The sequence below is a fragment of the Castanea sativa genome, chromosome 2, assembly GCF_040712315.1.
Source record: "Castanea sativa cultivar Marrone di Chiusa Pesio chromosome 2, ASM4071231v1".
Taxonomy (NCBI): Eukaryota; Viridiplantae; Streptophyta; class Magnoliopsida; order Fagales; family Fagaceae; genus Castanea; species Castanea sativa.
In genome coordinates, this window is record NC_134014.1 from 16517459 (window position 1) to 16531769 (window position 14311).

Here is a 14311-nt window from a genome sequence, read left to right on the forward strand (position 1 = left end):
ATAGGTTCAGAAACTTCAATGTTAACATCATAATTTTTACCTTTGTCTATCTTAGCAATATTAGCTTTCAACTCTTCATTATTCCTTTTAAATGGAGGAATATAAAAATCTTTTTATTTTAGTTAGGCTCAACAACAAGTTTGACACTAGTTAATTTTTTAACTTCAGTTTTAAATTCAACTAGTTGCTCTTCCAAACTCTTAATTTTGTCCACCTGAGATGAAATTTGATTTTTAAAATTATCATTCAAATTATTGGCTTCATCCAATTATACAATCAAATCATCTTTTTCAAGTTTGACCTTTTTAAATTTGGTTTTTAATTTTGTAGAATATACAAGAGATTTCATACAAAAATTATAAAGCTTGCAATAGGTATCTATCATTATCATCATTCAACACAAGATCATGCAAATCAAAACAATCAAGAGTTTTCATGACAACAAAAGTCAATGGATTACACAGCAAAGATTAACCCTAATCAGAGCGTGCTCGCTTTGATACCACTTGATAGGCCAAAAATGTATTGACCCATTATGATAAATTAATTGATTAATTATTCAAGTTTATTAATTAATCAAATTAACATACAATGTACGTGGTAGCATAAATAAATCACCAACTAAAGTATAATGCAGCGAAAAATAAAGTTGACATGGTGATTTGTTTACGAATGGGGAAAACCTCCGAAGCAAAACCCTACCGAGTGATTTTAAGGTCACCACTCCCAAGAATTCACTATTATCACAACAAGTGGTTACAAGTAAATGAATCTCAGTACCTTATACCAACACACAATTGAAACCTTACCCCAATACCCAATTAAACTTGTTTTATAGTGACAATCTCTCCTTATATTACACGACTACCAGTACGTGCCTAACTAATAGATGCGTGGATCCTAGTACGCAACTTGATCACCAACTTGAGAAGGATGTTGGCTGCAAAGTTCTTCAGTTTATCACACGATGAAGATCATGAAGTCACTTGGTTACAAAACCCTACGATGTACAAACACAGTAGCTTCTTCAAGATGAACTGAGGCAAACTAAGTTTTCGGTCACAATTTGCATGAACAACACTTTGCTTCACAGCTGTGCAATTGTGCTCCTTGTGACGGCCCTTAAAATAATCTTTATATATGTTTAGGGTTGTGAGAAAAGAAAACCCAAACACATACTCACAGATTGGATGAAAATCAGAACTGAAAATTTATTTTTTATAAACCTCGACAGATACCCTATCTGTGGAGCAACTGTCGAGCTTTGTGTTTAGACAGCTTTTAAACCTCAATAGACAATGGCTATCGAGCTAGCTGTCAAGATTTAATTAAAAACATTTCTTTACTTGATTCTTGAACAGACTTACATGGTTTTAGCACTTGAACTTGAAACATTGTTTCTTGAAGCATAAACGCATCTTAGATCTACCCAAATACAAGTAAAGTGCGTTTTGTTAAAGGATTAGCCAATTATATAAAATGTTGACATATATTTTTAACATGAATCACATATGTCCTAACGGTTTCAAGTTCAAGTATTAAAGCCATAAAGTCATGCAAGTCTGTCCAATAATCAAGTAAAAAAGTGTTATTCATTAAAACTTGACAGCTAGCATCTATCAAAGTTTAAAAGAGTTGTTTTAGCCCGAGCCTCGACAACTACTTGACAGCTAGGGTATCTGTCGAGGTTTATGAAATTCATATTTTCATCAATTCCATGATTATATGTTTGGGCTTTCTTTTCTCACAACCCTAAACATATATAAAGATTATTTTAAGGGCCGTATTAGGTTGTACAACCAAGAGTACAATTGCACAAAAGCATAATTTTACAAGTGTGACCGAAAACCTAGTTTGCTCTAGTTCTTGAAAGAAGCTGCTGTGTTTGTACACCATAGGGTTTTGTGACCAAGCAATTTCGTGATCTTCATGTGTTGAAGAACAGAAGAACTTTGCAGCCAACATCCTTCTCAAGTTAGTGATCAAGTCACGTACTGAGATTCACGCATCTATTGGTTAGTCACGTACTGGGAGACGTGCAATATAAGAAGAGATTGTCACTATAGAATAAGTCCAATTGGGTATTGGAGTAAGGGTTCAACTGTAGGTTAATATAAGGTACTGGGATTCATTTACTTGTAACCGCTTGTTTCAATAATAGTTGATTCTCGGGAATGGTGACCCTAAAATCACCCTGTAGGGTTTTTGCTGTGTAGGTTTTCCCCATTCGTAAACAAATCACCGTGTCATTTAATTTCCGCTGCATATTTAGTTAATTGGTGATTTATTTGTACCGCCACGCTTATTGCATGTAATTGAACCTAATTAATTTACTTGGCTAATTAATTGGTTAATTCATCACAAGAGGTCAATACATTTTTGGCTTATCATGTCCTAACATCCAAATCTCTATCTTCAAAAAGCTTGTACATTGTAATTAAATTAGGTACATTTGTCTACATTGTCCCCTAGCAAGCCAATGCCTACCCCCCTCTCACATCTTATGGTTTTCTCACATTAATTAATGGGTCATGCTAACGAATGTTCTTAGAGTATTGGTTAACAATCCATTTTAGAAAAGTTTTGACATCACTTTTATGGAAAATGAAAAAAGTTGTCAAAACATTAATTGCTTTATTTCTTTTTTCTACAAAAACTTTCTTCAAATGGATTATTAACTAATGTCTTAAGGGAATTTGTTAGCATTTCCTTTAATTAATTGTGACCACTACCCCACGCAACATCCTCCTCAGTCGTCACATCTTTCGGCCTTCTCACTCACTATTATCTCTAATCTTTAAAGAGTTTGTCCTTAGAAACTTTAGGAGGTCTGTCCAGTAGGGCATGCTCGATCGACCCCGCCATTCAAACTTCTTTAACTTATTGTTTTGTCTTCTTTAATTAAATATAGCAATCACTCTTTATAAATTAGTTAGTGCTGTTAATTGCTAAATAAAATTAAACAGATTTTTACGTTCTTTAATTTCTCTCTGCTTTTGCTTTCACTACATGGGAAAGACATGAGATATACAAAGGGTGCCACATCATATTTCTTTGACAGCATTCAAAGCGTGCGGTGAGCTCAAAAATGTCCAAACCCCAATATATGAATCAGACGTTATCGTTGAAACTTCAAAGTTCAGAGTTCACATATTGTGAACCGGAGAAAAGTTTGTGAGAAAGAATCAAAATACAGATGATATGATAAAGCTAGATTTATAATTGATGATGCATAAAATTGTCAGTTGCCTTTTTATCTATGCTGATGGACGATGAAAAGCTATTCCAATGATTAATCTACAAAAAAAAGACCACCAAATGATAGAACACCGGTGTGGTGTTGGCCAAGGGCCCTCCGATAATAAAAGTCAGTTTAAGGTGAAATGATTTGCTTACTTAAATCAGAGAGCAAATTTGGCTAGGAATTGTGAGTGTGAAATTGTATACCTTTCTCTCTTTGGTTTGTGTGAGTTTTTTTTTTGAAAGTGTTTTGTGTGAGTTTTATAATTCTTGTATTCATTTTTTGAATGAATATATGCATTTATGAGATATAGAGCCATTGGCATTAATAACTGTCTTTTATTGTCTATGAACAACTATTCGTCCGTTGGTGTCCGTACGTTACTCCCTAGCTGTCTTGTGCATTGAATGTCTTTTATGGTTTTGTCCGTTATTAATGTCTGACCGTTATGCCTTGCACTAAATAGCATTTATTTCATCCGTCAAGAAATGGACGGTCTTGATAAATTAATGCTCATCAACAATGAAGTGATAAAAGAGTACTACGCTATAGAGACTTTTTTTTTTGGTTGAGAAAATACCCTATAGAAACTTGATTTTGTAATATCAATGATTTTTTTAAAAATTAATAATTTCATTTTGGCAATTAATGTTTTATTTAGTCGGCAAAAGATAAAATTAGACACAAACTAATAAGACGATCATATTTTATTTATTTCAATCAAATATATCAAGAGAAAGGAGAAGGAGATGGAGATCCTTCCATAAAAGTAATTCACCTTTAGGATACAACAAAGTAAACAACTGAAAACAACAATTCTGAAGTTTCTATTAAAAATAATTTTCTAAGAAATTTTGTATTTGATTATGATTTAGGTCCTTTGTTTATAGACAGTGAAGAGTTATGACTCTTCATTTAAATTGACACCTAACTCCTTTTTGAACATCATGACTTTTTAGAATAATTCATAAAATAATTATATTTTTTAAATCAATTATTTTTGCATCAGAAAATAATATCCAGAAGTTATAACCTAGTGCATTTCATTTCCTTTTTATATGTATTAAGATAGGAGAACTACATACAAACGGTGAATACTCAAGCTAGCTATCGTAGAACTTAAGAACCTACTCCTTTCCTTCCATATCACAACCTATAAGACAATATTTTAACAATAATTGCTGTCAATCTAACACTTACCAAGTAACCTACGTAGAAATTTTTTGGATGATTTGATAGCTGAGGACATTGGAAGTTGAACTCTAGATATTATTGTTAAAAATATATTTTAAAAAAATATTAATTAAACTACAAAACTTTTAGTATCACCTATGAATATATTAGCTAAGTTGTTTAAACAAATAAATAGTCAAGAAAACCTGAGTTTAAAGCCTTTTTTTTTTTACTAAGTTTGCCAAGCAAGCGGGAAAAAAAAAAAACCTTTTATTGAGGATATTTAAATTAATAAAAGTGCTACAATCAACATTCTTACAGCAAATTTTTAATGGTAAGTTATTAGTTTTATTTTGAACTTATCAATAAAGCTACTTTTTTACTAATTAGTAACAATTTGCCATTTAAAATTTAATTGTAAAAATATTGTGAATATATCATTATTCTTAAATTAAATACTCATAATTTCGATAAGCCTAATTTATATATATATAATCGAAACCTTTGAAACTCTCACAATTTTTCACGTTAGCATAATATTTAAATAAAATTATTATTTTATTTAAATAAAATTATTTTTATTTAATCCAAATAGATAAATTTTCGTACGGGATAGCAATTAGTATAATAAGAAAACGAAAGACTTAATATTGGATGAATTTTGTCTGTCTACGTAGTACATTGTCGCCTAGCCCATATGTGCAATACCCCTTTAGTCTTCTCACATTATTATGCTCCAAATCTGTTATCTGTAAAGAGTCTGTATTCGGAAAATTATCTGCCTACTTTAATTAACTGTGACCACTTCGGATCCCCTTGCAATGTCCTTCTCCGTGGTCACATCATTATGCGTTCTCACTCTCTATTATCTGTAATCTTTAAAGAGTTTGTCTTCCGCAAATTAGGAGGTTTGTTCAGTAGAGCATGCTCGATCGACCCCGCCAATCAAACTTCTTCTAACTTTTATTGTTTCGTCAGCGCAAACGTAATAGGTTTCACATGCCTCTGCAATTGCTTTGCCATGCATGTGGGAAAATCAACCACAATATGGCTGGACCTCTTCTCTCTTTTCAAAAAGCTTTATTTTTTCATATGGCAACCAACTTTTGGGTTTCAGATTTGAGAATAGGAAATGGGGTTAAGACTTTTTGTTCTTGTTCTTACTTTTGTTTTGTTTTGTGTGTGTGTGTTTTTTTTGGGTTGGTTTGCTAAAACATGTGGTTTGTGTGGAAGAAAATCTCGCATCTTATCCGTTGGGCTTGTGCCTAATTTTTAGTGTTTTAATTTATTTATTTTTAAATCTTTTCTCCATGCGTTTGTGGTGGTGCTGGAGTTTGTTTTAGAGGTCCAAGTCATATCAAAATTCCACTTTATGCAAGACTCAATTTCTATAGTTTTCAGTGCATCAAACTATATGTAATTTGGAGTTTAATAGAGGGAGTAATGACCATTTTAATATAGAATATCTAAAATGACATAATACATTTTGAAGATGCATTAAAACTAGTTTTTATTTCAAAAAACAACTTAGCATGCATCTATATTAAAATTCTCTTGCTTCTAGTTATATTTATTTAGTTTCTACAGTTTCTTTTTTCAAAATTCCTTAGGCTTATTAACAATTTTGTTATGTTTTTTGTGTTTTGAATTATAAATTGATTGTGTTTGAGTTTTATTAAATGTTCTTGTCTTAAAAATATAAGTTTTTATTACCCCAATAAGGATTTCTTTTTGTTAACTCTTACAATCATTTAGTGTGGTTTGGATAGGTGGCGATTTTCTTGCCTTATCTCTTGATTCGATTTCTTTTATTGTTGAGCATTTTTATTCGTTACTTTGTATTCACTAGGCGAACTACATCATTCTACCAGATTGGTTCTGATATCCTTTTTCCAATTGCGTATGCACTTTACTAAAAACTAAAAAGGTACTGTACTATAATCAAATTACAATGCACTATCACACAAACTTACAAAGATTTAAATTTTTATCTAATCAAAACTAGTCTTTAGTGTGGCAGATAGAGTAATAACAACTGAAATAGTACTAGAAATCGATGAGAGTCTTACTATAACATTAAATAAGGAAATTATGAAAAGAAAAACAACATATATAATAAATTATCTTCCAAACAACAGGTAGTTTACACTAGTCAAATCAAACCATTGATGAGTATCATGTAAATTTTGCAGAAGCAGCAGAATAATATCCATCACTTGTTCAGAAAATAAAGTATAAAAACTAATAATTACGAGTGACGAAGTAGTTAATTTTTTGGCCAAGTTAACAATTGAGAACACTTACGAGTGACGATTTTTTTTTTTTTATTATTTGTACCTGTTCTTGAAATATATATATTGTTCACTTTTTTTTTGGTAGCTTTTCCTATTGTATCTATTGTTGAATTATGTATGTTTCTCATTAAAAAAAAAAATTACGTATATTTAGCGTGTAAACAAAGGAGAGCCATATGTTTGAAAATAATACAAAAAATCTGACCTAATTCATTGAGATACATATATGTTAAAATATGCATTTATTAGTATGGACCCATGGAACCAAGCAGGGACGGACCCATGTTAGGGCAGAGGGGGGCCATGCCCCCCCTCCCCCTCCAATTTTTTTTATAATAAAAATAGCACTATATACAAAAATTTCCCCTAAAAAATATTTTTTTGGCCCCCTTCCTTCAAATTTTTTACATTTTAACCCATGAAAACTAAAAAGAAAATTGCAACATCCTTTTGCCCATTGCATATTGATCCAAATATGAAGTCCACGGGAACTATGATCAAATGTGTGCAGTAAATACTAATGCTTATTTGTAGGTTTATTTTTAGAAAATATTTTATTAACATTAATGTTGTTGTAGCTTGTGGGGTATGTTTGTTTGGTTTATTTTTTGGACTAAATTTTTAAACAATAGAGCTATATAATATGGAAATAACGAAACTTTTACTTGAATTTTTGATGATGGGAAAATTATTTATAATATTTGATTTTTTTAAAGAGAAAAAAATATAAATAATTTGAAGCTGATAATGCAATAATTTGATGTCGCAATTCATGAAAATTTTCAAACAAAATTTCAAAAAATTACCACAGATTAAATTAGTATTTTGTCCAAACTGTGAAAATATGAGATCATAATGTTAATGAATGTGATGAAATTTAACAAAGTTTGAGTAGATGTTAGTTTTGATTTTTATAAACTTTTTTGGGTTTATAGTTTGGCCCCCCAACTTTGAATTCTGGTTTCGTCCCTGGAACCCAGATATTATCTTTGCTTGATGCCTTATTCAGGTGCTGAAGACTATAAATAGGGGACTATGCTACTGCACAACACCACAGGCCTACTGCTTTCTTCTTCTGCCCTAAACCTAGAACTTTTCTGAGTTTTCTTGTTTTGTTTATACACAACACAATGGCCAGCAACAAGATTGCGCTAGCTTCTGCACAGCAACCCATTAAGGCTGAGCTGAGCGTGTTTACCATGTCAGACGAGCAGATCATGAATCACATTTATGCAACCCATGTTCATGCTGATGACGATAACTTTGATGAGGATTCTCTTTTCTCTATTGTGGAAAACATTCTCAAGCGTGCTACGGTTGTTGCTGACAATGTTATGCTGGTATATATATGTTACCACTACATGCACATACTCTCTTAGGAGATGTTTAAATTCACACTTGAGAGGAAGTATTTGAATTATTGTTAAATAATTAAACATAGTTCCTAATAACTAAAACTTTTCGAAGCATTAATAACTTATCACAATATCTGTAAACCTCCATGGCTTATCCTCATCAATAGCATAGAGATGGACACAAAAATTTATCATATTTAGTTTTGAAAGGAATAGATAGATGCATGCTAAGTTGTTTTTTGTTTAAATTTAAACAGGAAACATTGGTGATTTCAAATTTTTATTCTCATCATATATGTCTTTGAGTTTTTTCACTGAAAATTTCTATTGGCTTACTCTAGGGTATTCATGGACACCTAGAGAACATTGATGAAAAGGCTCCTAAAGTTGGCTTCACCCCACCACTGTGTACGCTTAAGCATCTTTCCTCCCTGGTAATTACAAAAGAATAGCATTTTTTGTCCTACATTGTAACTATTATAAAAGCATAAATTTAATCATCTAACAATTATTCTATCAATTGGTAATTTGATGCCAAATTATGTAATGCTAGATGACATGCAAATCTCCGGGTGAGGAATTCGCACACAAAACAACAGTGTCAATACTTTATAATCTCTCAAATTACTCATGGGATTCGAAGGCAGTGTTGACACTTGCGGCTTTTGCCATGGAGTATGGGGAATTCTGGCTCCTTACCCAACTTCACTCTTCAGACCAACTTGCCAAACCAATTGGGATCTTGAAGCGAGTACCTACCGTATTAAGCCGTCCAGGCCTTCAAAAACACAAGAAAGCAACGGTTGAACTTAACAACTTGGTCAAGGTCACATTAGAAGTCATTCAATGCATGTTTGAGTTGGAGAAGCTATCCATCTATGGTACAAAAGATGTACCAGCATTGTCAATAGCAATGGACCGTATCCCAATAGATGTCTATTGGGCTATCATAACCATAGCAGCTTGTATGACTCAGATGTGTTGCATCATTAATGATGAGTAAGTCCTTGCCTTTGAAATGAAGAATATGTCCAGAAATAATTCTGTATAATATCGATCATATACTTAATCTAACGCAATAACCATGCTTATTGCTTAATTTCAGGGACAGGACACAGGATCTATCACCCTTTGCTCAAAAAATCAATTACACCCTTAACTTGCTAAGGATGCAGATAACACTTTGCCGTCAACATATAGGTTAAATATGTTGCACATGAAATATAATAGGTTAAAAATGCGTAGGAATTCTAATCAAAGATTGTTGTTCAATGCAGAGATAATAGAGGCATATCGAAAACTCTCCAAACTCTTACAAACCCCAACTGAGATCATGGAGGTGTTCAAGGCACTGATTTTTGGCAAAGATAATGTGCAGCCGCTCCTTGATGGTTCCACTAACAGAGTGGTTAGATCTTGTGGCGTATCACTTTTCCTGGTTTTATTTCTACTACTCTTATCACTATTATATATGCAACGGATTGAGATCTATTGCACCATGCAATTCCTTCTCAATGATTCAGATATAAGTTAAAAAATTAACTTTTGATACCAACTATGAATGAAGTTTAAAAAGTTGAGAGTTTAAAAAATGTTTAAATTTTTGAAAAAGTAAAAAATGATACGAGAAATATTGCGTGATGCAATAGCCCTAACTATTGCACCGGATCCCAATCCAACAGTCTTTGATAATATACTACAAATAAGGGTGTCTATAGCATTGGGTCGAGTTATAGTATTTGCTCATGTTTGACCCGAATCTAGCTTAGTTATGATTTTAGAAGTTACCAAAAACTTTATCTTTTGATAAACACTATACAAATAAATTACTAGAAACTGTGAACTAACCAAGTGGACTCCAAACCAACCCAATAAAGAGAGTAGCTAGCAAGCTGCAAGCCTAGTCCAATTTTTGAAATTTAATTTATCGTACAATATTGTATATAAAATTTAATTTACTTTCTCATTCATTTATCCATCATTTAAAATTTATCATTAAAAATTTAGACTATATAGTATATAATTTAAAATTTTCTTCATACAAATAAAATAAATCAAGTATTGAATGGGTTTTTTTTTGTCATAAATCAAGCCTAAGCCCAACTCAAAATGATATTGAGCCAATGAAAAATAGCCAGCCTAAGCGTTGTGGGCACGCATTATCTCTAACCCAATTCCTCAGATTTTTGAGTTGACTAGCTTAACAGGTTCGGCCACCGTTACATTTGTATATAACTATATTCGATCTAAACTATGCAATAATTACATCATCTATTTAATTAACATGTTACAACTTCGATTTAACATAGCTCAATTTTCATAATTGTATTGCATAAACAGGTTAATATCGATGTGCTGAAAAAGAAGAATGTTTTATTTTACATTTCGGCCCTAGACATCACCATTGATGATATTTTGATTCTCAAGCCAATTTATGAAGGAATAAGAAAGGAAGATCAGTATAAAATTGTGTGGATCCCAATTGTGGAGCAATGGACAGATGAACTACGAAAGAAGTTTGAGATGCTGCGGTTTAAGATGCCATGGTACGTAGTGCAGCACTTTTCACCATTAGTAGGTATTAAGTTCATTAAAGAGGAGTGGAACTTCAAAAATAAGCCAATCCTCGTGATGATGAATCGACAAGGGAAGGTGGAACACCCGAATGCACTCCACATGATCCGAGTATGGGGAATGAAGGCCTTTCCTTTCGCTACTACGGTTGAAGAAACTCTTACCAATAGAGTTGATGGGATAGGATCAGTATGGTTTGACATTCACCCAAATGTTTCAAATTGGGTAAAGTTATTTACTTATTTTCTCAAATCTAAATTTATATAAATACTTACATTCCATATTAAAATCTTCTGCATTTGAAACCAATTTATTTTATAGTCTATATATAAACATTAGGATTTAATCTAAAAGTGTATTTACTGTCACATTAAAATTTTAAACGACATGACACTGTATATTATTTGATTCAAAAAATAAAATTTTAACAATGAAATAAAATTTCTCTCAATTTCAAGCTAAATGGAGAGGATCACATGAAATAGAAATTGAGAATTTCTCTCAATGACATGTACACATATTCATGCATTTTGATAAGATAATTTTAAACATATTAATTCAAATAAAATTATTGCTTTGTTGTTTAATCAGATCAAACGAGAGAAGTATATTTTCTTCTATGGAGGCAAGGACAATGAATGGATCCAACAATTTAACAAGAAAGCAGCTACCTTGGCTAATGACCCAGTCATGAAGGATAAAAAGATTTCTATTGAGTTGTTCTGCGTGGGAAAAGGCAGTAAAGGGGAAGATGACCCCAACATCTTAGGGCATTTCTGGAACCGCATAGAGAGCTTTTTCTTCTCCAAGACTCACAAGAATACTGAACAAGACATTGTAACTCAGGAAATCCAAAAGTTGCTTTCATACAAGACTGAAAGTGGATGGGTTGTGCTGAGCAAAGGCTCTAGATTGGTGGTTAGTGGTAATGGGACAACAATGTTGAAGGTCTTGGAGGAGCTTGACAAAAAGAAGGAGCTAGTGCGTGAGGTTGGCTTTGAAATTTGTTTCAAGGATCACCATGAGAAGATTATTCAAACAGGTCGCCATTGTTGCCGTGTTGACATCCCCATGAATGCTGGAAAGGTCCCAGAGCATATTAATTGCCCCGAGTGTCCTCGTATCATGGAGACTTATATCAGCTATAAGTGTTGCCACATTGATGGTCCTATGAACGCATTGCACTAAATGGCAACCTATGTCTCTCTCTCTCTCTCTCTCTCTCTCTCTCTCTCTCTCTCTCTCTCTCTCTCTCTCTCATTACCATCTCTACCAAATAATCATGTGTCTAAGTTTGTAATGAGTACCACTTGTGTGATGTGTGTGATGTGTAAGAGTCATTCTACAATAAGGGAATCTTGATTATGATGGTAATCCGATGTCCATGTTCAGAAGTTTATCTATGTAATCGTTTGATGTTCATGTCGCAATTGGAGGGTGTATTTAAGTATTTATTATGCATGGCAGTAGAACCAAACAAAGTACAATAATGACAATCATAGAGAGAGAGGGAGAGAGAGGCAATAACTTTCACTCTGAAGCTCTGGAGAGTAATAATAAATCAATGGCATTTGGTAAGTTGGACACCTTTCGCTAGTAGTAATAATAAGTGTCAATGTTGTATTTTGTTCGGTCCCGATTCACATGTCAAAACAAATGCTAAATTTCAAAAAATTGAAAAAAAAATGCAAAATTTACAAGCTTTAAAGCAAAAAAGAGCAAAATAAATACAACATGATTGAATAGTGAATCAAATGGTCACAACATTTAAAAACCCTTTTGATAGCAATTAAGACCAAAACCCTAACCGAGTATTGTCAAAAAATTAAATTTTTGATCCAACTAGCGAATCAAGTTGAATCTTGGACTGTCTCATAGGAAATATTTTTCCCTTTGAAATGATAGTTTACAGGCCACAATCGAAGCTAAAACTAGTAAGTTATCATCAAAATACCAAAAACCCTAATAGAATCTTCACTTTTTTTTTACTGTATCGATTGGGTAAGAATTGGAGTAATCCGATTGAACTAACTTGAAGAATGAGGTTTTGACTATCTCTCATAAAAAGGGCTCAATGATATCTACCTTGAATTGGAAGATACACATTTTTCAAGGAAAAACATCACAAAATTTGTCACCACTAGGTCGTCTTCCTTCCAGATGCCATATCTTGATGACTGTAGCTCCAAATGTTGCAAGGACAAGACTATTGGAACTAGACATCCAAAGCTTTCCAAGCATATAAAGTTTGAAGAAACAAAGCTTGAAAAAGCCTTCAAACAGCTGCACAAAGAGCAGACCAGAAACTAAGAAAAAGACAAAATAATCGGCGAAGGTGGTAAAAAAAAAAAAGGGTTCGGTGTAGTATATTAGATTAAATATATCACAAATAAAGCAATAAAATAGTAAATTCAACAGAAATAACAGAAGAAAATAATATGGTGATCCAGGAAAACCAATGAAGTTGTGGTTTCATAGTAGAAAAAACTTGGAGATGATTTATCCTAAACAGTCCTCAATGCAATATCCATTAATAAAATCAAAATTTGTACAGTAATCTTAACCCTAAATCTACTGTTATCATGTAGCACATACTAGTCGTGATCGCACATAACTCCAAATTCACAAACTTTTCTATTATGGATTGTTGCACACAAACTACCATGTTTGTGGCTCCAAGCACTTCACTTAAAGATTATCTAGCAACTATGGTTAAATTGTAGATAAACATCCCTAGTTGTGACTCCAAGAAATCCACTTGAAGGTTTAGATCAACAATTGTTGTAGACTGGATTGCTCTAAGTTTTTTTTTTTTTTTGGTGAAAAGGATTGCATTAAACATTAGCTAGCCAAAATGGCCAAAGTAGTAGTGGTAAGTCTGCTATACTACAAGCCATTGGTATCTAATATTACAATAAAGTTTATATCATGAGATGGAAGGGGAGAGAAAGGTATGTTGCTAGTGACCTGCAATCATTGAGAAGGGGAGAGAAGGGTCTGTTAGCTGCTAACTCACCTTGCAAAAGATTAACAATGATTTTTGCATCAAGTTCAACTTCTAAATTTCGGATTCCTAACTGTTTTGCCAGAACCAACCCATTTCTAATGGCCCAACATTCTACCATGACACTCGTAGCAACCCCAATAGATCTAGAAAATCCCTTCACTCATTTTCCAGAGCTATCCCTTATGACACCAACTCCACTAGCTTTCCCCGAGCTACCCTACGATGCCCCATTAGTGTTTAGCTTTAGCCAATCCCTTGGGGGTTTAATCCATTACCTGGGTTGCAACCAAGCGATTTTGCTTCCTGATTTTCCCCACACAATAGAAGTACTCTAAAGCTTGGTTAATACAAGATTTGTGAAGGGAGAGGTCTGAAGTAGCATTTTCGAAACACATCCCTTTTTTGTGTTTCCAAAGAGACCAAATGGCAAAGGGGAAGAGAATTTTCCATGATATGGATGTCTGGTGGAATTCTTGGCTTAGGTAGTTTAATTTAAGTTGATCAGATATATTAGTAACACTAGACTGTCTCAGACCAGGGTGAATTTGGATTCTGTCCCAGAAAATTCGAGCAAATTCACAGTCACATAACATGTGGATTATAGTCTCCTCTTGCCTATTGTAAACAGGGCATTGGCTGCTGCAACTTATTCCTCGAGAAGCCAAAA

The 14311-nt window shown here is 33.1% G+C and overlaps 1 protein-coding gene across 1 annotated transcript; it reads left to right on the forward strand.

The window, feature by feature from the left end:
- The first annotated feature begins 7793 nt into the window (after nucleotides 1-7793).
- On the forward strand, nucleotides 7794-11858 carry LOC142623843 (protein SIEVE ELEMENT OCCLUSION B-like). Its single transcript, XM_075797317.1, has 7 exons — nucleotides 7794-8048; nucleotides 8405-8497; nucleotides 8617-9062; nucleotides 9169-9263; nucleotides 9341-9471; nucleotides 10404-10862; nucleotides 11229-11858. The coding sequence occupies exons 1-7, from the start codon at nucleotides 7839-7841 to the stop codon at nucleotides 11823-11825; spliced, it is 2031 nt and encodes a 676-aa protein (XP_075653432.1). The 5' UTR covers nucleotides 7794-7838; the 3' UTR covers nucleotides 11826-11858.
- Nucleotides 11859-14311: the final 2453 nt, after the last annotated feature.

Bases quoted from the DNA above. Each gene is read 5' to 3' on its own strand.
- LOC142623843 (XM_075797317.1), top strand. From the start codon at position 7,839: ATGGCCAGCAACAAGATTGCGCTAGCTTCTGCACAGCAACCCATTAAG. The intron at 9,063-9,168 runs GTAAGTCCTTGC...GCTTAATTTCAG, and splicing joins TGTTGCATCATTAATGATGA to GGACAGGACACAGGATCTAT. The intron at 9,472-10,403 runs GTTAGATCTTGT...TTGCATAAACAG, and splicing joins ATGGTTCCACTAACAGAGTG to GTTAATATCGATGTGCTGAA.